The sequence below is a fragment of the Rutilus rutilus genome, assembly GCF_951802725.1.
Source record: "Rutilus rutilus genome assembly, chromosome: 1".
NCBI classification, from domain to species: domain Eukaryota; kingdom Metazoa; phylum Chordata; class Actinopteri; order Cypriniformes; family Leuciscidae; genus Rutilus; species Rutilus rutilus.
Window position 1 is genome coordinate 69,582,916 of NC_140209.1, and position 26,277 is coordinate 69,609,192.

General features: G+C 37.0%; 1 protein-coding gene across 1 annotated transcript in view; it reads left to right on the top strand.

Moving 5' to 3' along the window:
• LOC311295275 (NACHT, LRR and PYD domains-containing protein 3-like) overlaps positions 1-25,679 on the top strand; it is a 55,070-nt gene extending 29,391 nt beyond the window's left edge. Inside the window, exons 6-8 of the mRNA XM_084416572.1 lie at positions 23,948-23,994; positions 24,070-24,308; positions 24,912-25,679. Of these exons, the coding sequence (XP_084272698.1) occupies positions 23,948-23,994; positions 24,070-24,308; positions 24,912-25,328 (703 nt within the window). The 3' untranslated portion in view covers positions 25,329-25,679. The remainder of the gene's footprint in view (positions 1-23,947; positions 23,995-24,069; positions 24,309-24,911) is intronic.
• Positions 25,680-26,277: the final 598 nt, after the last annotated feature.

The window sequence follows — 26,277 nt, forward strand, 5'->3', positions numbered from 1 at the left end:
TAATTGCAATCAAGTATTTCTTTTAGTGGCAACTTATGTGGCATTATTGCAAATGTATGTGGCATTATTGCAATTAGACATGTGCCGGTATTCGGTAATGCGATAAATCGCGGTAATGAATATGCACGATATTGTTATCGCGAGCACTTCAAAATACCGTGAAAAATAATAGATCAGAATTTATATTTATAGAACGCGCATTAGCTTATTTTCCATCAACCGCTTAAACAAACACTGCGTATATGCTGCGCGAAACACGTGTGCACTCTGAGGTAAACAATCCCCACATGAAGCACTGTGCATGCGGCGCAGTGCGCGCACTAGTCTAATGTAAACAATCCTCACATGGAGAAGAAGCATGTCGGAAAGAGGAACGCTGCCGTCGATTTATCCCCCTTCTAAAAGCAGGGCTGTCAACTCTATGCATTCAGCGTGAGACTCAAGCAATTTACACTTTTCAAACGCTCTCGCGCCACACATTCATTTTCTCACGCAGCAAAAAATCACGGAGCAAAGACACTGACACCGACAGACTAGACAGAGCAGGTTAGTTTCTCAGGTTCTGTACATTTTATTACGAAATTAAGACAATAAATACTGTTTTGGCACTTGTAAATGTGACGTGACAGATCGCTATAGCGCCTCAGTTCAAGTAAACCGATCATCTGTTACTTTTTATTTAAAGATTCAACTTACCGAAATATGCCTCATACATTATATCGATCAATCAGAGTTTTTCAGCCATGGAAAGAGGTCAATAAAACTGCAGGTGAACAGTTATGGCACAGAACGTTACATTTACCTCCGGAAAGCCATTAACTGACCAGCACGTTAGTTGACTAGACAAAATAGCTATAGAGAGGAGTATTTTGCTAAATATGTGCACTATATTACATATGTGTATTATATTTTTACTTGTGTCATAATTGTTATTATAATGAAAACCAAATTATATGATATTATATAGCCTATAAATGTTCATTTTTAACCTTTAATAATACCAGCTAACAGGGCTCTCTCTCTGTATGTTTACAGCATTATGTGAGATATATTTTTTCTTGAGAAATCCATCTACTGTAGCCTACCTAATATTTATCCAAAGAGTCAATATTGAATCAAGATTGAAATCAAATCCCAAGAATTGAAATCGGGAAAATTGTGTAAAATTCTGTTTAGTTGTCAAGTTGTTGTTTTTTTCTATACACCCCCCCCCCCCCCCCCCCCCCCCAATCCATCCGCAATTAAAATATCGTCATGCCTAATTGCAATAAGAAGACACTTCAAAAGACCTCAAACAAAAACAAAAAAATCTAAACTTTGACAAAAATACTGATTTAATGTATTTTAAAATGATTAAATATATTCATAACAAAAGCTGTTAAAAGAGCAGTTAGTCACAAAAAGAAAAATGAATGGATCTCTATAGGGCCTCTGCTGGAAGTATATGGCAATTACACTTTCTGGCTAAAACTATATTATCTGCAAAACAAATTCTGACCAGATGGCAGAATTATGCATCTAATAAACAGATCAATATCCAAAAACAACTCATATTTAATTTGGATCATTATTAATGAATGGTTTTTTTTTGTTTTTTTTTAAATATAATATTTCATATGCATGCTCATGGTGTAGCTGAGGAGTTATGCAGTAAATAGATAGGCTACAAAAGTACTTCAAATCTCCCAAAGCACAGCATTAATGTATACATGAGAAGTAAACAAAACAATTATATATTTGTATTAGTAAAAATGTTTTTTGTTTTTTAAGTTCTTAAACAAGAGCAGCACGACAACTGTTTCTCCACAGCAATGTGCATTCTGGTCCAACCCAGCCTAACAAGGAAACACTGGCAATATGCGAGGGATCTCTTGAGACTCTTTGTGCTACAGTGCAGAGAACTGTGGAGAAGCTTTCCTTGTGTACAATGTCCAGCAGATGCTCCATATTGCAGATGTTGGGGGATGGTGGTGTGTGTGTGTGTGTGTGTGTGTGTGTGTGTGTGTGTGTGTGTGTGTGTGTGTGTGTGTGTGTGTGTGTGTGTGTGTGTGCGCACATTTAACATTGTGCTTGTAGTATAGTGTTGCTTCATAATTTCTATGATTTTCATGACAAGTTATCGGTCTTATGGTCTAGTGGGGCATTATGGATCATATATGGGGTCAAAAAAGGCCCCGAACATCCGGAGCATGACTTTAACAACATACAGCCAGATACTGCATTCATTCATTCATTCATTCATTCATTCATTCATTCATTTATTTATTTATTTATTTATTTATTCATTTATTCATTTATTCATTTATTCATTTATTCATTTATTCATTCATTCATTCATTCATTCATTCAAAACTTGTTTGGGGTTGTCAATAGTGAAAGAACAAATCCACTATTGAATTCCCACGATTTTTTCAATATAAAATAAAAATAGATAAATGGATTAAGGCAGCCAGAATAGAGAAACGTCTTATTTATTTATTTAGTCATTTTATGTCAGGGCAGAATAATGCAAGGTATATTAAATGTATACATTACATTTTAAAAAAAATAAGAAAATATATAAAGTGTATAAAGTTGTATAGTGTTTAAATTCTCATTACATGCTTGTTTTAATTTTATTTTTATCCATCAACGTGATTGGATCGAGTAATCGGTCTCGTAACCGCCTATTAACCGCCTATTCCTGCTGTTACTCGTGACTGCTGTGGAAGTGTATTCTTCAAGCATCAATTCAATCCAGATATCAGCGTCTTCCTCTAATATGCTAAGGTACATTTCACATTTCTGCTTACTATGATATTTATATAGACTGGCCTGTCTACAGGGCCTGACATTTGGTGTGAGGTTGGGGATATTGCATGACGAGTTCATAATGCGGTGAATTCCCGCTCCCATTTACTTCACAATCTATCACATAGAGAGACACGCATCTCACGCTCGCCATGCCGCCAGATTCAGTATCAGTGCACCTTATGAACCATGGCGTTAACTGCTGCATTTCCGTCAGTGCGTGACTACAGCTCCTTAATAAACAAAATTTTTTTGATTGATCCATTTCATACAATCCGTCTTCATTTGGCAAGTGCACTTGCGCAAGAACATTTTTCATGTTCAACTTTTTTTTGTGTGTGTGTGTGTGGATGCTGCTGATAAAACAGCTTCGGTGAGACTACAAAGAGACATGCATTTGTGTGTGTGTGTGTGTGTGTGTGTGTGTTTGTTTCTTTTGAAAAAGTTTCCCGGATATAACTTCCCTATTTAGTGCACTATTTTCCTTACAAATTATATTATCAGCTAGCCTGTCTTCGTCACACTCATATTCTAGTCAGAATGTGAGTCTGATACTGCTCCATAGGACTGTGATTATGGGGCGTTTCTCAACCGAACCAGGAAAAAAAACTCTGCACTTAATTGGATAGACCTACAACCAATCAGAGCAACGGAGTAAATGACGCATATTCTTCATTCATATTTTCAACCAACAAAATGTCACGGCTCTCTGTTCCTCTTTTAAAATGAATGCGCTGTGGATATTTTCTATAACAGACGCGATGGTGGAATCTACACATGATGTTTCATAAACAAAGTATATTTATACAAATAATCAATCCAATATCAACTTGTCATCAAACAATACCATGTGTAACGTTACCCTATATCAGCATGAGGAAGCATATTCACTCTGTCAACTTACCTAACACTCCTTGACAGTTTTTCAGCATCCCTCCACCACCCCGAATCCTCACTCTTGTCTTGGCTTGAAGCCCTCTCCTCGGACAGCGTCATATACGCATTTTTTCTATCTGACTTATTTGTAAGTGTGAACTCGTGAAATCTCAATTCTCCAGCTGCAGTCATCTTTGTTGTAAACGAATTCAACCCAAGCGCTCATTGGTGACGTGGATGATTACGTAACCGCAGATACCTGTCCATCATCGATTAAAGCCCGCCCTGGCAATTTGATTGGCTCGGCCTTCTGGGAGCCAAGCATAATTACTCCTCAGCGGATCGAGTCCAGACCGAACTTCCCGACCATAAAATGTTGTGGGCGGGGTTCGGGCTGGCACCCAGGCTGATTATCAGCATTACAATGTGAGTAAATGTAGCCGTGTAAAATGTAAGGGATGATGTCACCCTTCTAGAACAATGTGCATTTACGTTTAGATTGTAACATATTTAATAACATGGAATTACAGTGTAATTAGTGTTAGCCTACTATCTTAGCCTTTTTTAGTGCATTAGGTGAGGTAATCTGATAATATTAGTGATTCTCATTTATCAAAAACAAAAATTTGTACCATTTTGGAGAGAAAAATTGGGTATTTTTTAATCTCTCTATTTAACCCATCTCATGGTGTGTGATGCTGATCTATCATAGCCTATGAGTTTCTAAAGATTTTTGAATTCTTTGCACAGTTATGAACATTGATATTATATGTGCAGCAAGCATGCTCAGGCTCAGTGGCCTTTCGCCTAATTTTAAATGCTTTTTTTTTTTTTTAACAATATGATTTAAATGGTGATGAGTGTACTGATTTGATGCATTTTTAAAAGATGGATGATAGATATTCTTCAATCTTTTGAACAAAAAACTAAATATAATGTGAATTACACTATGTACAATGTTTTTTTTAATTTATAAATTGTAGCGCACAGTATTTCTTATAAGGGGGTAGAATCCGTAGCTCAGTACTCACTACTCACTGCTCATGAGTACTTTTAAATAAGCTACTTTTTTACTCATACTCAAGTAGTTTTTTGGACAGGTACTTTTTACTCCACTCACACTACATTTTTTGGAATGTAATGGTACTTTTACTTGAGTATATTTTTTCAGTACTCTTTCCACCACTGCATATAACGCTATAGCTCAAACTAACGCGATTGTTGTAAAGGTGTTTAAACAACAAAACACATCCACTTGCACATATTTGACTATCGGAATATCAGGTATGTCATGCTATAGCTAACACATTTGTGAATATTTTGAATAAAAAAAAAGGGAAAAGGAAACAAAAGCAGATCATCAGTAATTCAGCTGTATTGTGGTTGCGGTGTGTCGCGTGACTAGCAATGATGCGTCACCATGGAAACAATAAAGTGATATGTTCTAAATAACGGTCGCTTTGAAAAAATAGTGATTAAGATTATTCCTTTTTTTTTGTCAATTTTGTTTGTTCTTTTTGCATGCAGTTTGCAAAGTGACAAAATGAAGCAAAGCACAACTAGTCCACACTTACTTATTTTATTTTATTTCGATGTTATCATAGGCAAAACACAATTGCTTAATTATTATTATTTACTTTTGAACAAAGTCTTATTTCATGCAAATTGATAATATACAGATGGTGGACAACCAGAATGAGACTTTTACCGCCGCCGTTCCCGCGGCGGCAAAATTGGGATGTGTATTTGCTGCCTTTTACCGCTGAGTGGCGCTGTAATCACAGACTTTGAAAAGTGTCCGTTTATTCTCTTTATGACGTAATCTGCCGCGGCAGTAATCTGAGCTGAGGTCACAGATAAATTCAAGATAAATATTGTGGTTAAACGAATTCAAATTCATTAAATTTAAACAAAGTAGACACGTTAAAATTGTGTGCCCAGTTTTTCTATAATTTAGAAAGGCTATGTCAATAGGTTACTTGTCATTTACTTACGTAAAATTAAAACATTTTCAGGACTTGCAGTTACTAACCGATGTTAGTCGGTTTAAGCATTCTTTGTTATATTCAGAATTAAATAGGCTTACATGTTGTTATGATTATCAATTGAATTATTTAATAAATAATCAACCACAATGCCTATTAGGCTACTGCCGCAGCAAAAATAAACCAGTCGAATTTCAAAGTCGTTCGCGAAATGACTAGGCTATACCGGGTGGCGCAAGTGACAGGGCAAAACAGCAGCAACTGCGGCATTTTAAAAGGTAAGTTTCCTATCTGTTTATTTTAAAAAAAAAACATTTTTTTTAAAAGAAACATGGCGCAAGATCTTTTGAAAACTTTTTTCATTATTTGAACAAAAATGAGACTCATTGAATATGTAAAAATATAAACAAACAAAGCAGAGAATAAAACAAACTTTTAGGGAAAAAATATAGGCCTATTATGCTACAACAGAATTGGTTAACATTAACGAAAGCAAAATATGTAAAAATACATTTAAAACAAAATAAAACAAAACAAATTCGTGGCCGAATTCAAATCGGTTCAAATCCCGAACAAACAGTAGTAGACCAAGGCTATTCAGACGATAGCTCTGTGGTCAATGCACTAACAATAGCCTCTCGGAGCTTCAAACGATCTTAGGTCGAATCTCAGTGTAGCCGACAGTGTTTATGTTTTTCCGTTCTTGATGCTTAAATATGCATCTGTTTATTAAAGTCAATCGTCTTGTTTAGTTATCAATTGTACATTACAACATAAATTTGCTACATTCCAGTTGAGCCGCTGCAAAGATGACACATCTGTTGAAGGAAGACTGTCAGCCGATTGCACCAGAAAATTAAGATGATGAAGCTCGTCTTTAATCTGCTAAATTATTTTTTTTTTTGTGTGTGAATCATTCACGAGATTGAGATGACTGACAGTGATACCCGGCCATAGCAACGGAAGACATTTTTCAAAACAGATCGAACAAATCAGAAAAATACTTTCAATACAGTATTACTTTCAATTAAAAAATAAACAATGAAAATGTAAAAGAAAAAGAAAATTAATTAAGTTTGAAAACCCATCGCACATTTCAAGGTATGAATGAAGTGTCGGGACAGTTTATTTATTTAAACAGGGTTGCATCGATAGAGTTTATTCCCTTTGTGATGCAAAATAAGAAACACAGAATCTTATTCTTGCAACATTTTAAATTTCTATTGTCAAAGAAATTGCAGCTAAATAAAAAAATGAAAACGGTACAAAACGAAAAAAGTTCAAAGCAACATAAATTAAGAACAGGCGTTTTTCTTTGCCTCTCTCGCGCTGGATATTTTTTTAGTAAGTTTGGTCTCCCTCACTGCGCGCGGCAAGTCTTTCTCGAAATTAAGCATTTCAGCGTAAAAAACACCATACAGCTGATAATACTGTACATGTCGCTGTGTGTCATCCACACAAATCACGAAAGAAAAAACTGTAACAAATAGCTTTTGTTCCTTCAAAGATACAACATGCCTTGCTGAATTCACCTTACAATAAAACGAGGTGGGTCGCGAATTAAAGAGCTCTGTATCTGCTAAATTGAAATTGTGTGTGGAAAACCTTTAAATACAATCAATAAAACTACAATATATAATTTAATAAGATATAGGGCCTACTGTACATAGGCTATGGACTTTTGGAGATTTTGAGATTAATCCTTAAAAGAATTTAGCCTTTGCCTGCTCATCAGGCTGGCTCCGACACTCTCCATATGAAAGACGGAACATTAACACCTCTGTCCTGCACCCCCACGATAAAGCAACTATTGCCTTCTCCAAACCCCCCACAGGCTAGCTGAGTTTGCAAAACAAAACAAAGAGTTTGCCACGGTGTGCCAAAACACTTAATTATAAACTTCAATATTTCATTCAAAACAATCTCAAAACGCTTTGTGACATTTTGAAAAGCCGTGGATGCATTACTGCCACTGGAACCATGAACGCAACAGAATACTGGTTCTGATTTTATTGTTTGTCGTTTAAACGTCATATATATATATATATATATATATATATATATATACATATATATATATATATATATATTATTATTATTATTATTATTATTATTATTATTATTATTATATATATATATATATATATATATATATATTTTATTTTATTTATTTATTTTTTTTTTTTTTACAGAACTGCTTTTGAAATTACGATTGGAATTATTATAGGCTACAGAAGTAAAGTCATTGTATAATATTTGTTCCTTAGTGTAAAATGGAAATGCATGGTGATTTTATTTTGTAAATAGGCTATAAGCAAAAAACAATGTTTTAGAACTAGACAAATCTCTCTGCATCAACAATAGACTATAAAATGCATTAATAGGCTAATATAAAAATATCAGTAGTCCAAGTTAGTTCGGGATTCGAACCCGTGTCATCTAAATGATCGTAACGTAAGTTCAACCACTCGACCACTATTCACTCGTTGCGACATGGCCTAACGTTCCAGTGTGTGTTCGCTCAAACGCTCTTCATTCAAATGAACGCGCCGCCGCGTTTGTCGAACACTAATTCAACATGCCAGAATAAAACCTGGCTTTAGAACAATGCATAGCGCCACTCGTCGTGGTGTGCCAAAAAAATTGACAATAATTTAGTTTCATTTATTTCAGTGTTAATGTTTGAGTTAAAAAAATCCTCTACAAATTAAATTAACACAAAGTCGGCTATAAGAGTCCTTTATAGGCTACGTAAAAAAGCAAAGGGCTTACAGTCTTAACATTTAGGCTACTTTGCTTAAATTCGATACATTTATTTTCAGTAGGGCCTAATAAATTTGTAGGGATGTAATTTCAGTATGCTTTACCAACGCTATGTATTCAATTAAAGTTCCAAGAGGTCTGGTCTCTATATTTCCTTCCCAGCTGACACTAATATGCAAGTGCACAGCAAAAATCTATTCTAAAAAAAAAAGTCTATAGGCCTACTATACTGTTGTAGCCATTAAATAATCTCATTTAGTATCATATTTGTTAAAATATTATAATGTTATTTTATTCCATCTATGTTGAATATGAAAAGTGAACAGCACGAGTAAGATAGGATGCATTATATCGAGAGATGGATATGGAGTGGGTCAGACATGATTTTGACCACTTCATTAAGTTTTGTTTAGTAGAAAACCTTTCTTTAAAGTGAATTTCGTTTTAATCAATTTTTCATCAACCAATTGCCTGGATTTAAATAAGTAAGAGAAGCAAATATAACAGACACTAATCATGGAGGCGCCCGCGCGGTCACTTGCATTGCACGTCAGCTGGAGCGCATCTCATCCTCCTAACTTAACGAAACTCAGCGTATGCCTCACACAGACATGATAAATACATCAAATACACAAAGCTTGAAATGTCTTCAAACGAAATAATTCAAAACGAAAAGAAAAAGGCTACTCTCTGATTATGTCTTTATGTGCATTTCTCTTTAGGTGCGTTCACTACAAATATGGCGATCGTCAACTTCATCTTTGCAGTCGACACTGTCAGAAAAACACTAGTTTATTGATAAAAATCAATGCACGCATCACCGGATTTACAAATACACATCTTGCTTGTTGCACGCACACATTATGTCGAAAAAACGAAATATTATGTTGAAATAACATTATTATTAATAATACATCTTTTAGAATATTTGATTAAATGCTGATTGTTGCGCTTGTTCAATTTAATAAAATTAAAACTTTAATTGTGATAATTAAAATAATTGAAAATTAAATATTTAGTGGCCAAGTTTTGCTAATTTATTATATAGGCTATTATATGCCTATTGCCTATATTAAGTAGGTCATATTAAGACAAGGCATATATTAGTTATTTTAGCTGTTATGAGAAAAATAAATCTAACGAAATCTAAAATCTAAATCTAATAAATCTAAAAAAAAAATCTAACGCCAATTCAACATGCCAGAATAAAACCTGATTTTTGAACAATGCGTAACGCCACTCGGCCTGGTGTGCCAAAACACTACATTTTAAACTTCAATGTTTAATTCAAAACAATCTCAAAACGCGTTGTGACATTTTTTTAAAGCAGTAGCCTAGCCTATATACATTAAGGGCATTGAAACCAGGATCTTAACTAAAACGCGTTCCGAGTAATCTCTCAAAAATTATGCCACACTACTCCATGTATTTTTTTTTTTTTTTAAGGACTGCTCATCAATATCATCATATTAGAGTGATTTCTAAAGGATCATGTGATAGACTGGAGTAATGATGCTGCAAATTCAGCTTTGATCACAGAAATAAATGATAATTTAAAGTATAATAAATTGAAAAACAATTATTTTAAATTGTAATAATATATCACAATATTACATTTTTCTTCTGTATTTTTGATCAAATAAATGCAGGCTTGATGAGCAGAAGAAACTTCTTTCAAAACCATTACAAAATAGTAATTTTTCAATTTTTTTGCCTGTACTGTATATATATCTGGCAACCCTTCAGTGGAGCTTTAATGAAGAGAGAGAGAAGAAGAGCTTTATTATTTTACTGAGATGCCGCAGCCTTTCATATTCATATCTCACAGCGTGAGCGCGCTCGTCTTTTGCATCATCAACATTCTCAGTCATTCTCAATATTTAGTGATTTAAAGTATCAGTATTAGTCTCAGATACAGGATATATTCATTCGCCTTTACAAGCAGGTGTTGTTCGTTACCATGGCAAACACTTGAGCGTCCATGTTGAACACACTTCTCGTGTGTAAGGAGTACATTTAAAACTTTACGTGTTGTAATTATACATTATTTAAGGTTATTATTTTATATTTATATTTTATAAAATATTGATATAGGACCAGTTGTTGTCAAGTAAGATTCACTCTCTATACTGTCCGGATGTGTGTGTGTGTGTGTGTTTGTGTGTGTGTGTGTGTATGTGTGTGTGTGCGTGTGTGTGTGTGTGTGCGTGTGTGTGTGTGTGTGTGTGTGTGTGTGTGTGTGTGTGTGTGTGTGTGTGTGTGTGTGTGTGTGATTCTGTGTCTCTGAGATGATGTTCACTCGCAGAACTCAAGCTTCTGAAGAGAGAGAGAGAGAGAGAGAGTGTGTGTGTGTGTGTGTGTGTGTGTGTGTGTGTGTGTGTGTGTGTGTGTGTGTGTGTGTGTGTGTGTGTGTGTGTGTGTGTGTGTTTTATTAACACCTCTAAAGTGCATGTAACTGTAAGTAGTAGAAAGTATATTTCTTTCTTCCTATACATTCAAGTTATAAAAGAAATGTAAACAGAAGCACAAAATGTGCATACTCATAAAAAAAGTGCAACCATAGATATTATAACATTACAAAGTGCTATTTTGCCAACACAATAAATAACACTGAACAGCTGATCAGAGAACCTTTGGCTTATTTACTGTGCCTATATGTAGGACATTACAGACATTTCCATCATATAACTCATAACATTTTAGTACAATAACATGTTAACTCTGAAGCATTTGTTATCAAACTAGTGCACATGCAGGTTTTTGTTCAAGAAAAGCAGCTGGTCTACATGCTCAGGCGTCAGTGCACTTCTCTGGGCTGTGACAATGTCACCAGCTGTTGAGAAGACTCTCTCAGCTGGTACACGACTACAGGAATACAGAGGTATCGCTTAGCTTGGCATGACAAAAGAGGGAATTCCACCTCATGTTCCTTCCACCAGCTGAGTGGATTAGTGCTGAGTGGTACTGGTTTTACCTCTTTGTACTTCATCACCTCATCTACTGCATCATCTCTTGTTTTTATGGAGTCTGCTTCTGGAGTATATGTCTGCCCAAGGAGATCTGCCAATGCACAAGAGTCTCTTTTCTTCTTGGATGGGGGTCCAGAGTCCTCAGCTGGTTCTGCTTCATTGGCCTCTGCATTTATTGGTCCACTCTGTTGAGAAAGCAAAGGAATTGTATTGTAAATAATTATCACCCTTTTCGAAATAGTGTATATAACAATATAGTTAGGTTTAAATTCATAACTGCAGTGTATCATTAATAATAAAAATACATAATGTTTTTATTCACACTATACAGTACTTACTGAGCTTTTTCCAGTTGCCATTGTCTTAGTGTTATCAGTGAGTTGGGTGAAGACTTCCTCACGCTCATCATCAGTCGATAAAGGCAGGGCCTTAAAGCGTGGGTCCAGGGCAGAAGCCAAGTAGAGTTGTTCCTTTATGCCTGTGTACCTTAAAATAAATATAATACATTTCTATTACAACAAAATATAAAAATTATCATTATGAAATTAGTATAATGCAAAACAACTGTCTTAGAATAAAGTGTCATAATGATAATAAATACCTTTTCTGGAGATCCTGATGCACAGCAGATTTCATCTCCTTCACCATCACTGGATCAGTCGGGGCCGGATGCATCTCTTCCAGAAGTCTTGCTCTCAGAGGGGCGATGACAGAGAGAGTTGGGGTTCCTTCTTGAGATATGACTAAGGTGGCTTTCTTCATTGGCTTCAGAGCCAGTGCAACAGCCTCTGCTGCTGTTATGTCTGCCTCTGTAAGGGAGCTCAGATCTTTCTCTTGTTTTCGTATCTCAGGGGCAAGTAGTGCAGCAGAGATAGCAGCTTGCTGTTCTAGACATCTTTCCACCATTTCAAATGCACTATTCCAACGCGTTGGTACATCGGTCACTAACTTGTGCTGTGGCAGGTCCAGCAGTTTCTGTTTTTTTTTTAGTTCGTGGCTGGCTATGGTGCTCCGGTGGGAAAATGCGGAGATCCGCCTCAGTCTGCCTAGAAGCCTTGATACTGCAGGCATCTTGAGAGCCGCCTGTGATGCCAAGTTTAGGACATGTGCAAAACAGCCAATGTGCAATGTCTCTGTCAGTCCAACTGCTCGTAGCATGCTAGCTGCGTTATCTGTTACACAGGGTTCCCACGGGTCCTTGAAATCCTTGAAAGTTTGTGAATCTGCAAAAAAAAAAGGCCCTGGAAAGTTTTTGAAATTAAACATACATAGAGACGGGTCCTTCAAAGTGCTTGAATTTATTTTGTGCAAGAAGTTTTCTGGAAAAAATTCCACATTCACTACGGTCCGCTAATGTGTTATTTCGCCAAAACTTTCTTAGCCTGTGCATACTAGCTTGCTTGATTTACGTTAGTTATGCGCATTTACGTGTTACGTTAAGTGTTTCCTGAATGAGGTACTTTGTGTTGTACATTGCCATGACGTTCACACGCGCAAGAATCTACGATGGTACCTCAACATTTGTTGTTGGACACAACAAATGTGTCCCAGGGCTCGCAAAATCGCTAGCCAGACGTCCCAGGGCTGTTGTGTTTTCTGAAATAGTGTTCGCTTCAGTCTGGTTATATAATCAGATTCAGCGCATTCTTCATCTTTAATCCGCAGTGGCGCCGAGCAGAGCGGAGCGCACGTCAGAAACAGAGGACAGGGTTTGGGTTTGTGTGTGTGTGTTCATCTAAGCCTCATTGGTCTGTCACTGCTTGTCAATGTCAGAATATTTGAGATGACCAATCAAATCAAAGTAGGCGGGACTTATGTTCACAGAAGCTGCTGAGCGTGAATTTGAGCAGAGCGACTGACGCTTCAGTTTATCGAGTGCGAGATAAGATGTAAGTAGCTAAACTAAACATTTCACATTTTACAGTTTTTTTTTTTAGGTCATAAATGTGAAACGAATGACAAAAATAATCAGGCAAACGAATATACTTTTTTCGAATTTCGCCATTTTGAACTGAAAATAGGCCTATGTAACGTGACTCATGTAATGTAATAAGTTTACTGTCATTGTGAGGGGACAAGGAACATTAACAAAGCCGTTTTCATCATGTTAGGCACAAGATTAATAATGAATGTGTACATATTGTGAATGAATTTAATAAACTTAGTTAGGCTACCTAGCTCTCCTAGCAGCTTTCAGTAAGTGAACTCTTCTGAGAAAATGATTCATAAATCAACCTATTAGTTGACCGGTCGACCCTATGTTTACTTTCTTCACTGACAGGCAAAAATGAAAAGCCTATATCAGTCAGAGCTCAGCTTTAGGAGGGGAAGAGACAGAGCAAGAGAAAAACAAAGAGAAAAAGAGTGTGATGCTGATGAGGAGAGAAAAATAATCAGCTGCGTGACATCGTTTTAAAGCTGTTGTGAACCAATGTTTTTGGCCTTCAAAACATCTTAAAATGCACACATGTAGATCAGAGAAATAAACATTTTTCTCAGAGGTGCTCCCGAACCCTCCTGACTAGCCTACCTCACATTCGGGACCTCAGTGATTATAAAACCCTGCCATCTGCTTGTTAATGAAACTAGTTAATAGTGGGAATTAGACCCTAAACTAAAGTGTTACTTTTTTATTATTTTTTTGATCATGCCCTCATTGGGGGCTGAGCCACTGACACACACTGATTCATGTTCACACTGGTCACACACATTTCAGTTCAGTTAGTACCAGATGCATGTTTGTATTGATGATTCTAATTTGATTATTTTATATCCAATTGTTGATATTTGGCTACCAAAATCTGAAGAGTGCCTGCCCGAAGGGCCACCAGCGATTTAGAAATTTTGCGAGCCCTTTGTCCCCACGTTAAGTCCTTGAATTTGAGGGTATTGGACCTGAAAAGTCCTTGAAAGGTCCTTGAATTTGAAGTTAACCAAGGTGTGGGAACCCTGGTTACAATTGCTGACACTTTGTCATTCAAGCCCCATTCATTCATTGCCTCGGTGAGCTATTTAGCAAAATTGTTCCCTGTGTGGCTTTCAAAGAGCGCTCCGGTCTGCAGGATGTTTGACACAAGGACCCAATCAGTTGAAATAAAATGAGACGTGATGGTTACGTACGGGTCGGTCGCTCTGGAGGTCCAGCCATCGCAGGTAAGCGCCACTTTTTCCGCCGACATTAAGGACTCCAAAACCTCTGTCTTAACCTCCATGTAAAGCTTTGGCATGGCCACTTCTGTGATGTGTTTACGCGTAGGAATGGCGTACCGTGGCTCAAGTGTGTTGACCATGTATTTAAAGCCCACGTTTTCAACAACACTATATGGGCGTAAGTCTTTACAGATGTAGACGGCCACGGATCCCGTTATCTTCTGTGCACGAACGGAGCCTGAAGGACATTTGCAGTGAAAGGCTTTGTCGAGTTGTGTCTGTTTAGACTCATCCGGCTTAGCCACGCTGGATTGTTTTTGTTGCAGTAGATCTGCATGGTGTCGAGCTAGGTGGTTGCGCAAGTTAGTTGTGTTGTTACAATATTTAAGAACGGTGTGGCAATGCTTACAGACCACTTTGGTTTTATCCACCTCTTCATTTGTTCCCGGCTTACAGTGGAATCCAAAATGAGCCCAAACGTCGGCTTTTAACGTTGGTGGTGCAGCTGCTGTCCGTCATCTTGCTGTTTTGGTAAAGCGCGTCTTGTACTACGCTGAACGCTCTCACTAGAATGTTGCCCACAGCGCCGCCACTGGCCGGTGGGCTGAATCGATTCAGTAAGGGATAATCCACGGCTAGCCATGCATTAAAGGATTTTAATGCACGACGTAGAGGCGAAGAACCACCCGACGCGAAGCGGAGGGTGGTTGCCTCTACGAAGTAATTTTTAACAGACGTGTCAAAATGACGGTTATTTCTTAAGTTAAGGCTCGTCAGTTCTTGCACTCCGTCCGCTTTAAATAAAGTAGAGCCATCGGATTGCTTTTATTTGAATGAATTCACATTTATTTAAATTCATTATTAAAAGAGAGAGACAGAGAACTGAAGGAGAAGGAACAGAGAGAGAGAGAGAGATGCGTGCGCGAGTTACCTGTGTGCTCGATCTCTTCTTTAAAGTCTAGCAGCTACAGTCCCCTCGTTGCTTAAGCATATAGCTAACTTAATGATTCTTTAATGGATTTATTACAATTATTTATGAATGACAGGCAACACTGATACAAATTAAACGATATTCAAAAATCATCCATTTAGCCTACCTAAACGTTTCCATATGCGTCTCTCACTCTGCTTGCAAGTGTATCTGTGTTACTATGGTTACCAATGTAGCGGATTAATTTCGAACTGTAATCAAACTGACTGGAACTACCTGTGCATTAAACGGTTTTACTGCACACCTTCCAGCCAATCAGAATCGAGTATTTAAACAGCCCATGGTATAATTATATGGTATAATATATTTTTGACTAAATGCACTGCTTAAAATAAGTATTATACTACTTCTTTCAAGAGATTTTACACTTTTCTGAAGCCTAGATATTCTTTCTTATTTCAAGAAATCTTACCAAGTGTAATTATCTTACTGCACTGGCAGATAATTTAACTTGTTTTAAGTCTGTATCTTCTTAAATCATGCATTTATTTCTTATATTTAGACAGTCAATTTTTGCAGTGAAGGATCTATTTCACAAGAACTGACCACAGAAACATCAGTAGATGAGTCATCAGAAGCGTCCTCCGAACTATTACCTTCCCCATCTTTTATTGACTCTTGGCTGTTCTTTAATTGTTTCTTTAATTTTGACCCCCCTTCCTTTTGTCTGGATTTCCTTTTCACTACAGGGATTTTAAATACTAATTCTTCCTCCTCCATCATTATACTTTCCTCATCTATTATAGCTTCTATCACATCTTTTATCATTTCACCATCCAGTACCTTTGGATCAATCTCATTTCCCTTTTCCTTACCCTCAGTACTTTTTCCTTTATCAGTGTTTGCACTTTCACCAGACACTTGTGCACCTAAGGTTGGCTCTGCTTCTTTTTCAGCCTGAATCACATTTTGTTTATTTACATCCCTTTGACACAACACTTCATCGTCTCAGTTGTGGCAAAAACCACATAGTCAAATCCCTCTACTTTAAACTTCAGCACTATATTTAATTCTTCTGCATCCCCCTTTAGAATCATGAAAAGTTGTCTACGAAAAGACACGACATGTTTCAAAAGAGGGGATTTGCACCCCAGTGGAATCTTTCTTACTGCCGAAACTATTTGCCCGTGTCTTGCCAACTCACGTTCTAAAATCTCGTCACTAATAAACGGCGGTGCGTTTGAAATCACAACTCTTTTAGCCGGATTAACAAGCGGGAAAATTCCAATATGTTCGTCTTTAATTGCAATCCCTTGTTCAACAACTTGATTAACTTTGTCAACTGACTCCAAAAACAATACAACTGCACTGTTCATTCTCGACGCCGATTTAATGCAACTATGCCCAACAATCTCTCCAACTGCGAGGCTACATTCCTCAACGGAGCATTCCACCCCGACCGGTATCTTAATGCCATGCCGGCGCGTCAACTGACTGAACGTCATTTTCGTCTAAACGCCACATCAGGCTTATTTGCACATGCTTACATATTTTTCCAAGACTGTGTTATTTAATTTAAAAACCTAAGCTAGACTGAAATGTGCAATATTTCTACCGTATACCACATTGATATATATTCTGAATATTCTTTTTTGAAAAAAATCTGAAAAATGAAGATGTAACTAAACACATACACAGGTCTTAGTCTTTCAATTTCATCACCATCTATACAAAAGGAAATAATTTTGTACATTAATGTAAACATGAACCATGTAACATAAACTGCATTGAATTCTGAACAGCAGAAAATAGTGCATATTGCTGCCTGTTGTTTGTGTGTGTTTTGTTTTGTATATTTAATTTATGTTTGTTGGCTGAAACCTTCACAGTTCTGAAAGAATGACTTAATTTGAGACATGAATGATGTGTTCTGGTAGTTTCAATGTGTTTAAATGTGAAATTAACTGCAGTGAAGCTGAAAGTTGGTTAAGACAATGGGAGTGAAGAGCTTTGGAAGAAGTGATAAGTATTGAGAAACACATACATTCTAATTTAATTTAATTAGAATATAACATTCTAATCTTGTCGGATAACAGATTATGATCGGGTTACAAGCATCCCCTTTCAGTCAGGGGAAAAATGTAATGATGCCCAGTATCAAGTGTAATTTAAGTCCAAAGGGAAACAATGTATTTATTTTATTTTTATTACTGCCAATGTCTGAGAGACCACAACCCATAAGATTGCAGAAAAGAGGGTCTCCACTTTGTTGCTAAAGTGAAAAATGTGTACCGTAATTGCTGCTAATATACAGTATCAAATCATGTTATATCATTTTATAATTGTATTAAAATGTGTACCTTTTTAAAAAGAACGGCAACATGTTCAAAATTGAAACCAAAGGAATAAATATAAGCATTACCCTGACTTACTGCTGCGGTCGCATTATATTTATCTAGAGTCTAGATCATGTACAGTTTAACTTGTGTGGTGACCTGCAATTGTTACCTTAAAGCAATATTTATGCTCTATTCACCCCCGGCCAAAAACGATCACCTCAGTTTTGTCTTCATTTAAAGACAAAAAGTTTTGAGCAAGCCAAGATTTAACCTCATCTAAGCATAATGAAAGAGAAATTAATGAGAATTTAACAGTTAAAAACATAATGCAAGTAATTTTCAAACTAAAGTAATACACTACACAACTGCGTGCAAAATGTAAAATATTGTTAAATACAACTATAACATTGTTTACAAACAAACCCTATAAACACTAAAAGGGCTGTATTATGCAAGCCAGGCCAGTAGTTCACTTTGTAAAAAAAAACAAAAAAAAAACGGCAAACACGTAATACTCATGACCATGTGAACACCTGATGATAAGTACACATGTGAACATGTTATATACTTGTGCATGACCAGCCTGATCTCATGAACATGCATCTCTATAGCACGCATAGTTTATCGTGCAATGTTTTATGCGAAAATTAGTTTTTTACATGCATATGATACGCACTTTATTGCGTGTACACACACCCTACAGCACTAATCCTAACCAAACATATAATACATATTACATATTACACACCACTACTAAACCTACCCTAAACCCACCCATGCGTATCACATACACGTAAAAACTCATTTCCGCGTATAAATTGCACAATAAACACAATGGGCCCTATTTTAACGATCTGAAACGCAAGTGTCAAAGCGCAAAGCGCAAGTAACTTTGTGGGCGGATCTCGGCGCTGTTGCTATTTTCCCGGTGGGATAAATCTAAAAGGGGTTGGTCTGAAGTAGCTTCATTATTCATAGGTGTGGTTTGGGCGTAACGTGAAATAAACCAATCAGAGCGTCATCTCACATTCCCTTTAAGAGCAGGCGCGCTTGTTCTATAGCGGAGTCCTATTATAACGGCGGATTTGCCAGGCGCACGCGAGGAGCGGTTCACAGCCAAGGAGAGCAACGCTCTCGTCAGGGACGTTGGGGATGGAGAAACACACCCAAATTAACTTCGGTTAAACATTAAACAGGCGTATGATAATTTGGGTAAATGTGTAAGCTAGATGTATGCTTTTATAATAAACTATCTATCTATCTATCTATCTATCTATCTATCTATCTATCTATCTATCTATCGTAATAATGTATGATTTGCAAAAATGAGAACTGCTGCTTCTGTGTAGATGAGAGAATAAAAGTGTATGTTGTGCACACGCTACATTGATTATGGCCAAGCATGTGCCCTTAAAATAGCATATGAATAACATGCGCAACGCGCCACTGACTTTAAACTGTTTTTTTTCGGTCAGTGGCGCAATTGTTTTCTAAACCTGTAAAATAGCATGAGGGAACGTTTGCACCGGAACACGCCTCCTCTTTGCGCTGAACCGCCCCGGGGAGCGCAAGTGTATTTCTTAGTTAACCGACGTGCGTCTGTGGAGGGAAAAGTCCGCTTTACGCGGGTGCAAAATAGGAATGATACATGCGTCGCTGTACAAAGTCAATTGCGCTGGGTGCGAGATAGGGCCCATTGTGTGCTATAGAGAAGCATTTAGTGTGACCGGGTTGGAATGACGTACCAATTTCACAAATTCCCGTTTATGTTGTTTACATGCAGATGGTAAAGGCATAATTTTCAAAACCTTGCACTTTAAAACTCGTTTTCAAAAGCTTGCATTGTCAGGCCCCCAAAATGGCATTTTCGTTGAAATGAACGGCCAAAACGTTTTCAGTTTTCAGTTGAAAATGATGTTGTGTAAACAGACCCTAAAGCGTTTATTATTTATTGCACTTTAGTTTTGTTAATTGTTCATTTAAGTTGGCCTATTTATTATACAGTTATATATACAGTTTTATTCTGGTTTTCTGTGTTCACAGAAGCACTGCGGGTGCTTGATGTGACGGTGTGTGAATCCTCATGTTCTGTTGTTTATGCTGCTATTTGCACATGTAAATCTACATGTTTGAGGTATTTGAATCGGTCACAGACTATTATCTATTCTAATTCCATTTAATTCTAATCTAACCTTCAAATCATGTCAGTTAACTGATCTGACTGGTTAACAAGCATCAGCTGTCAGTCAGAAAACAAAATGTTAAATGAACATCCCTACTTCATATATTTCAACTGAACCAACTAAAAATCTTCAGTGCAGCAAGTCTACATAACATTTTGAGATTGACCTCCAAAATCTTTACAGTGTGTTTGTGATGGCAAGAAATGTACAAAGCAGCCAAACACGTATCGTTCTTTACCATCCAACTGGGGACGCGAAGTTCATTTTGATTAATAAAATCATTATTCACTGTATAAAGTATGCTTTACACTACACTAAATATAAGTCACCTGAAATTATTACCTTAAAGAGCTATTTCTGTTTGATTAATCCCATAAACCCTAAAGGGACTGCATAACCAAGCATAGAAAGTATCTATGAAGAGAGAAAATAAGCTTTAAATAAGAGAAATAATATTATGAATGATAAAAGGCATAATATATCATATACTATATATATATATATATATATATATATATAGTTACATAATGAAGACAGACTTCACTGCCAGTTCACTTCACTGTTCACACACACACACACAGCTCCATTGCAGGCTATTGTGAGTCCCCACTTGTATAGGTAGAGATCGTTCAGAAAGTCCCCACTTGTATAGGTAGAGATCGTTCAGAGTTGAGATTCTATCTTGGCATGTTTAAAAAAATTTTTTTTTGCATATTAGAAGTTATATTATGAAAAAAGACCTTACAAGAAAATTGTGTATTTCATTTTTGTTTCTTCAAAATGACCAGATGCAGCAAGTCAACTTAAAAGTTTTGAATTTGATCTTCAAGAAAGGTCCACTGTTGGATGGTAACGAGCGACACATGTTTGGTTGCATTTAAATTGAGCAATATTTCAAACACTTAATATCTCTGTACATCAACATCCTAGAAACAAAGGAAACAAAAAAAAAACGGACATGTCTACTGAATTTATTACAGTAGAAATTATGTTTTAATTAATATGCAGCCAATACTATCAGTTGCAATATCTTAATAATATAATAATAATTACATTATAATTATAACATTGAGTTGCAGATCCCCTCTTGTGTGTGTGTGTGCAATGGCACATAACAATGACAAGTAAATTGTTAGGGACTGCATAACCAAGCTTAGAAAGTATCTCTGAAGAGAGAGCGTTAAATAAGAAAAATAATATTATGAATGATAAGAGGATATTCTCGCCTCTGATTTTGAACTGTTGCTGCCGGTGTCACGATTTTGGGTTTGTTCTTGTCATGTTTTTGTGTCATGTCATGTTTCCATGTCTGTCATGTGATTCCCTGTTTGTCATGTGATCCTGCCATGTGTCTTGTCATTGGTTAATTGTGTGATCACTGTTCACAGGTGTCCCTTGTCTTGTCATTAGTCTTTGTATTTAGCCCTCATGTTTTCCATGTGTCTTTGTAAAGTATTGTTTCCTGTAGACCACTGTTTGTAAGTCTTTGTTCATGTTCTGGTTTTTAAAGGGTTTTTTTTTTCATGTCATGTCACGCCATGTTTTTGTTTTATCTTTGCTTTTGTTTGTAATAAACTGCACTTGGGTTCTCATTTACACTTGCCTTCAGTGGATCCTTATTACAGCCGGGCCGTCTGTATTTTTTACCCCATTGTAGCAATAAATTATAGTTACAAAATAAAGACAGACTTAACTGTTCACACACATACATACACACACAGTTCCATTGCAGGCTATTGTGAGTCCCCACTTGTATAGGTAGAGATCGTTCAGAAAGTCCCCACTTGTATAGGTAGAGATCGTTCAGAAAGTCCCCACTTGTATAGGTAGAGATCGTTCAGAAAGTCCCCACTTGTATAGGTAGAGATCGTTCAGAAAGTCCCCACTTGTATAGGTAGAGATCGTTCAGAAAGTCCCCACTTGTATAGGTAGAGATCGTTCAGAAAGTCCCCACTTGTATAGGTAGAGATCGTTCAGAAAGTCCCCACTTGTATAGGTAGAGATCGTTCAGAGTTGAGATTCCATCTTGGCATGTTTAAGTTTTTTTTTTTTTTTTGCGTATTTGAAGTTATATTATGAAAAAAGACCTTAAAAGAAAATTGTGTATTTCATTTTTGTTTCTTCAAAATGACCAGATGCAGCAAGTCAACTTAAAAGTTTTGAATTTGATCTTCAAGAAAGGTCCACTGTTGGATGGTAACGAGCGACACATGTTTGGTTGCATTTAAATTGAGCAATATTTCAAACACTTAATATCTCTGTACATCAACATCCTAGAAACAAAGGAAATAGAAAAAAATGACATGTCTATTGATTTTATTAGAGTAGAAATTAAGTTTTAATTAATAGGCCAAATAAAGCAATAACTTTGCTGTAATGTCCACAACATAAAGCTTCTGATGTTTTATAGTGCTTTCATTGAAAGTGTTATGATATTCTTGTTGTATTTGTTGGTATGGAACTGCTACTGAGGTACAGAAGAAATTATTAAGAAAAGTAGTAACAAGTAAATTGTTAGGGACTGCATAATCAAGCTTAGAAAGTATCTCTGAAGAGAGAGCGTTAAATAAGAAAATTAATATTATGAATGATAAGAGGATATTCTCGCCTCTGCTTTTGAAATGTTGCCGTCGGGCCGTCTGTATTTTTTACCCCGTTGTAGATTTAAATGGTCTTTCCTAAAAAAAATCATTTTTTTATTTTTTTGATAACTGATGGGTTATGTATATATATATATATATATATATATATATATATATATATATATATATATATATATATATATATATATATATATATATAGTTACATAATGAAGGTAGACTTCACTGCCAGTTCACTTCACTGATCACACACACACAGCTCCATTGCAGAGTCCCCACTTGTATAGGTAGAGATCGTTCAGAGTTTCAGGTCCCCACTTGGCATGTTTTTTTAAAAATAAAAAAATGCATATTTGAAGTTATATTATGAAAAAGGAGCTTAAAAGAAAATTTTGTATGTCATTTTTGTTTCTTCAAAATGACCAGAAACACTAGTCCCCTCTTGGCCAGTGTAGAGCGATAGTCCCCTGTTAGTAATATAGACGTGTGCGTGTGTGTGTGTGTGTGTGTGTGTGTGTGTGTGTGTGTGTGTGTGTGTGTGTGTGTGTGTGTGTGTGTGTGTGTGTGTGTGTGTGTGTGTGTGTGTGTGTGTGTGTGTGTGTGTGTGTGTGTGAGAGAGAGAGTGTGTGTGTGTGAGAGAGAGTGAGAGAGTGTGTCTGTCTGTGAGAGAGAGTGAGTGTGTGTGTGTGTGTGAGAGAGAGAGAGAGAGAGAGAGAGAGAGAGTGTGTGTCAGAGAGAGTGAGTGAGAGAGAGAGTGTGTGTGTGTGTGAGTGAGAGAGAGAGAGAGTGTGTGTGTGTGTGTGTGTGTGTGTGTGTGTGTGTCTGAGTGAGTGAGTGTGTATGTGTGTGAGAGAGAGAAAGAGAGAGTGTGTGTGTCTGAGAAAGAGAGAGAGAGTGAGTGAGTGTGTGTGTGTGTGTGTGTGTGTGTGTGAGAGAGAGAGAGAGAGTGTGTGTGTGTGTATGAGAGAGAGAGAGAGTGTGTGTGTGTGTGTGTGTGTGTGTGAGAGAGAGAGAGAGAGAGAGAGAGTGAGTGTGAGAGTGTGCGTGTGTGTGAGAGAGAGAGAGAGAGAGTGAGTGAGAGTGAGTGTGTCAGAGAGAGTGAGTGTGAGAGTGTGCGTGTCTGTGAGAGAGAAAGAGAGAGTGTGTGTGTGAGGGAGAGAGAGAGAGTGTGAGAGAAAGAGAGAGTGTGTGTGTGTGAGAGAGAGAGTGTGTGTTTTAATTATTCATTATTTAAGGTTATTTTATATTTGTTGTGTGTGTGTGTGTGTGTGTGTGTGTGTGTGTGTGTGTGTGTGTGTGTGTGTGTGTGTGTGTGTGTGTGTGTGTGTGTGTGTGTGTGTGTGTGTGTGTGTGTTTCTAGTGTGGATCACGGAGGAGAGTTCATGATGACATCAAGACTACACAGATGTAAGTCCTCAAACACAGTTTTAGTGTGTGTTGTTGTAAATGTTGCTGTTGTAATGTGTGTGTTCTTGTGTTCAGATGCCGTTGATCTCACACTGGATCCAAACACAGCACACACTCGTCTCGCTCTGTCTGAGGAGAACAGAAAGGTGACGCTTGTGTCTGAGAGTCAGTCGTATCCTGATCATCCAGAGAGATTTGATTATCCTCCTCAGGTTCTGTGTGGAGAGAGTCTGACTGGACGCTGTTACTGGGAGGCTGAATGGACTGGAGATGCTGAAATATCAGTGTCATATAAAGGAATCGAGAGGAAAGGAGTGAGTGACTGTTGGTTTGGATGGAATGAGAAGTCCTGGAGTCTGAGCCGCTATAATCACAGATTCTCTGTCTGGCACAATAATAACTCCACTGATGTTTCTGCTGATCCAGGATCCTGTAAGAGAGCAGGAGTGTTTGTGGACGTGTCGGCCGGCACTCTGTCCTTCTACAGCGTCTCTGACACACACACACTCACACACTTACACACATTCACACACACATTCACTGAACCACTCTGTGCTGGATTTGGATTTTATTATTATAGTGTTAACTCTTCAGTGTCTCTGTGTCACATTAAACAACAAACACCCTGACTGACACACACACACACACACACACACACACACACACACACACACACACACACACACACACACACACTAAATTGCCATTTCTCCAGTTGTGTAACTGATTATGTGTGTTACTGTATTATTACCGTTATTGATATTCACACACTTTATTTATTGTTATTAAAATCCTTCAGATGATCTGATTAAAACTGCTGGATCTCGGATTATTATAATCAATAATGTGAGATGAGTGTGTCTGAGAGTCAGTCGTATCCTGATCATCCAGAGAGATTTGATGGGTTTAATCATCAGGTTCTGTGTGGAGAGAGTCTGACTGGACGCTGTTACTGGGAGGCTGAATGCAGTGGAGAAGCTCCTGATATCTCAGTGTCATATAAAGGAATCAAGAGGAAAGGAGGGAGTCCTGACTGTGTGTTTGGATGTAATCAGAAGTCCTGGAGTCTGAGACACTATAATCACACACTCTCTGTCTGGCACAATAATAACTCCACTGCTGTTTCTGCTGGTTCAGGATCCTGTAAGAGAGTAGGAGTGTTTGTAGACGTGTCGGCCGGCACTCTGTCCTTCTACAGCGTCTCTGACACACACACACTCACACACTTACACACATTCACACACACATTCACTGAACCCCTCTGTGCTGGATTTGGACTTTATGGTGTTAACTCTTCAGTGTCTCTGTGTCACATTAAACAACAAACACTCTGACTGACACACACACACACACACACACTAAACTGACATGTTTCCAGTTGTGTAACTGATTGTGTGTTACTGCATTATCACCGTTATTGATATTCACACACTTTATTTGTGCACAATGTGTTATTAAAATCCTTCAGATGATCTGATTAAAACTGCTGGATCTCACAGGATTATTATAATCAATAATGTGAAATGAATAACACATCATCTATATAATCATAGAGATAACTGTAAAATGAACATTAATCTACTGTCACCTCCAGTATTTCACTGTTAATTCACATGTTTTATTACAGTTTAATCATGTTATTGTAGTTTATGGTCAATAAACGCTTGTTCCTGTTTCAGTCTGAACATGTTTCTTCAGTTGTTGATCTTTGACTGTTATTTTCATTCATGATAAACGTTTGTCACCCTGAGTTTCACTGTTTTTACACGTTTGCTTTTTAATGTCCAGTTTTGACTGAATCACTTTATGAATCTTCATCAAAAGAGAGTTTGGACTGAATCTAATACAGAAGAACTGTTGAACAGGAAAGTAAACGAGTAAAATAGTCACTGTAAAATAGTGTTACCAACAAAACCTGTAAAAACAAAACATGTATCAAGTGTTTATAAATGTACGCAGTATTCGTGTGTTTCCTATCGTTTTAGAAAACTTTTATATTATTTTCTACAAGTTTAAAAACTGTAATGTGGTTTATGTAAAAAGAATATAGTACATATAGTCCTTAAACACCTTTATATGTGAGACTACATCTGAATTATGTTAAAAATATTGCAATTATAATTTTAAATCAGAAAAATTTTAAATAAATGCTCATTATTTTTATTTTTTTACGACAGTTATTACATCAGGATTGAAACAACATGAATATATGATGAATCTCTCTCTCCCTCCCTCCCTCTCTCCCTCCCTCTCTCCCTCCCTCTCTCTCTCTCTCTCTCTCTC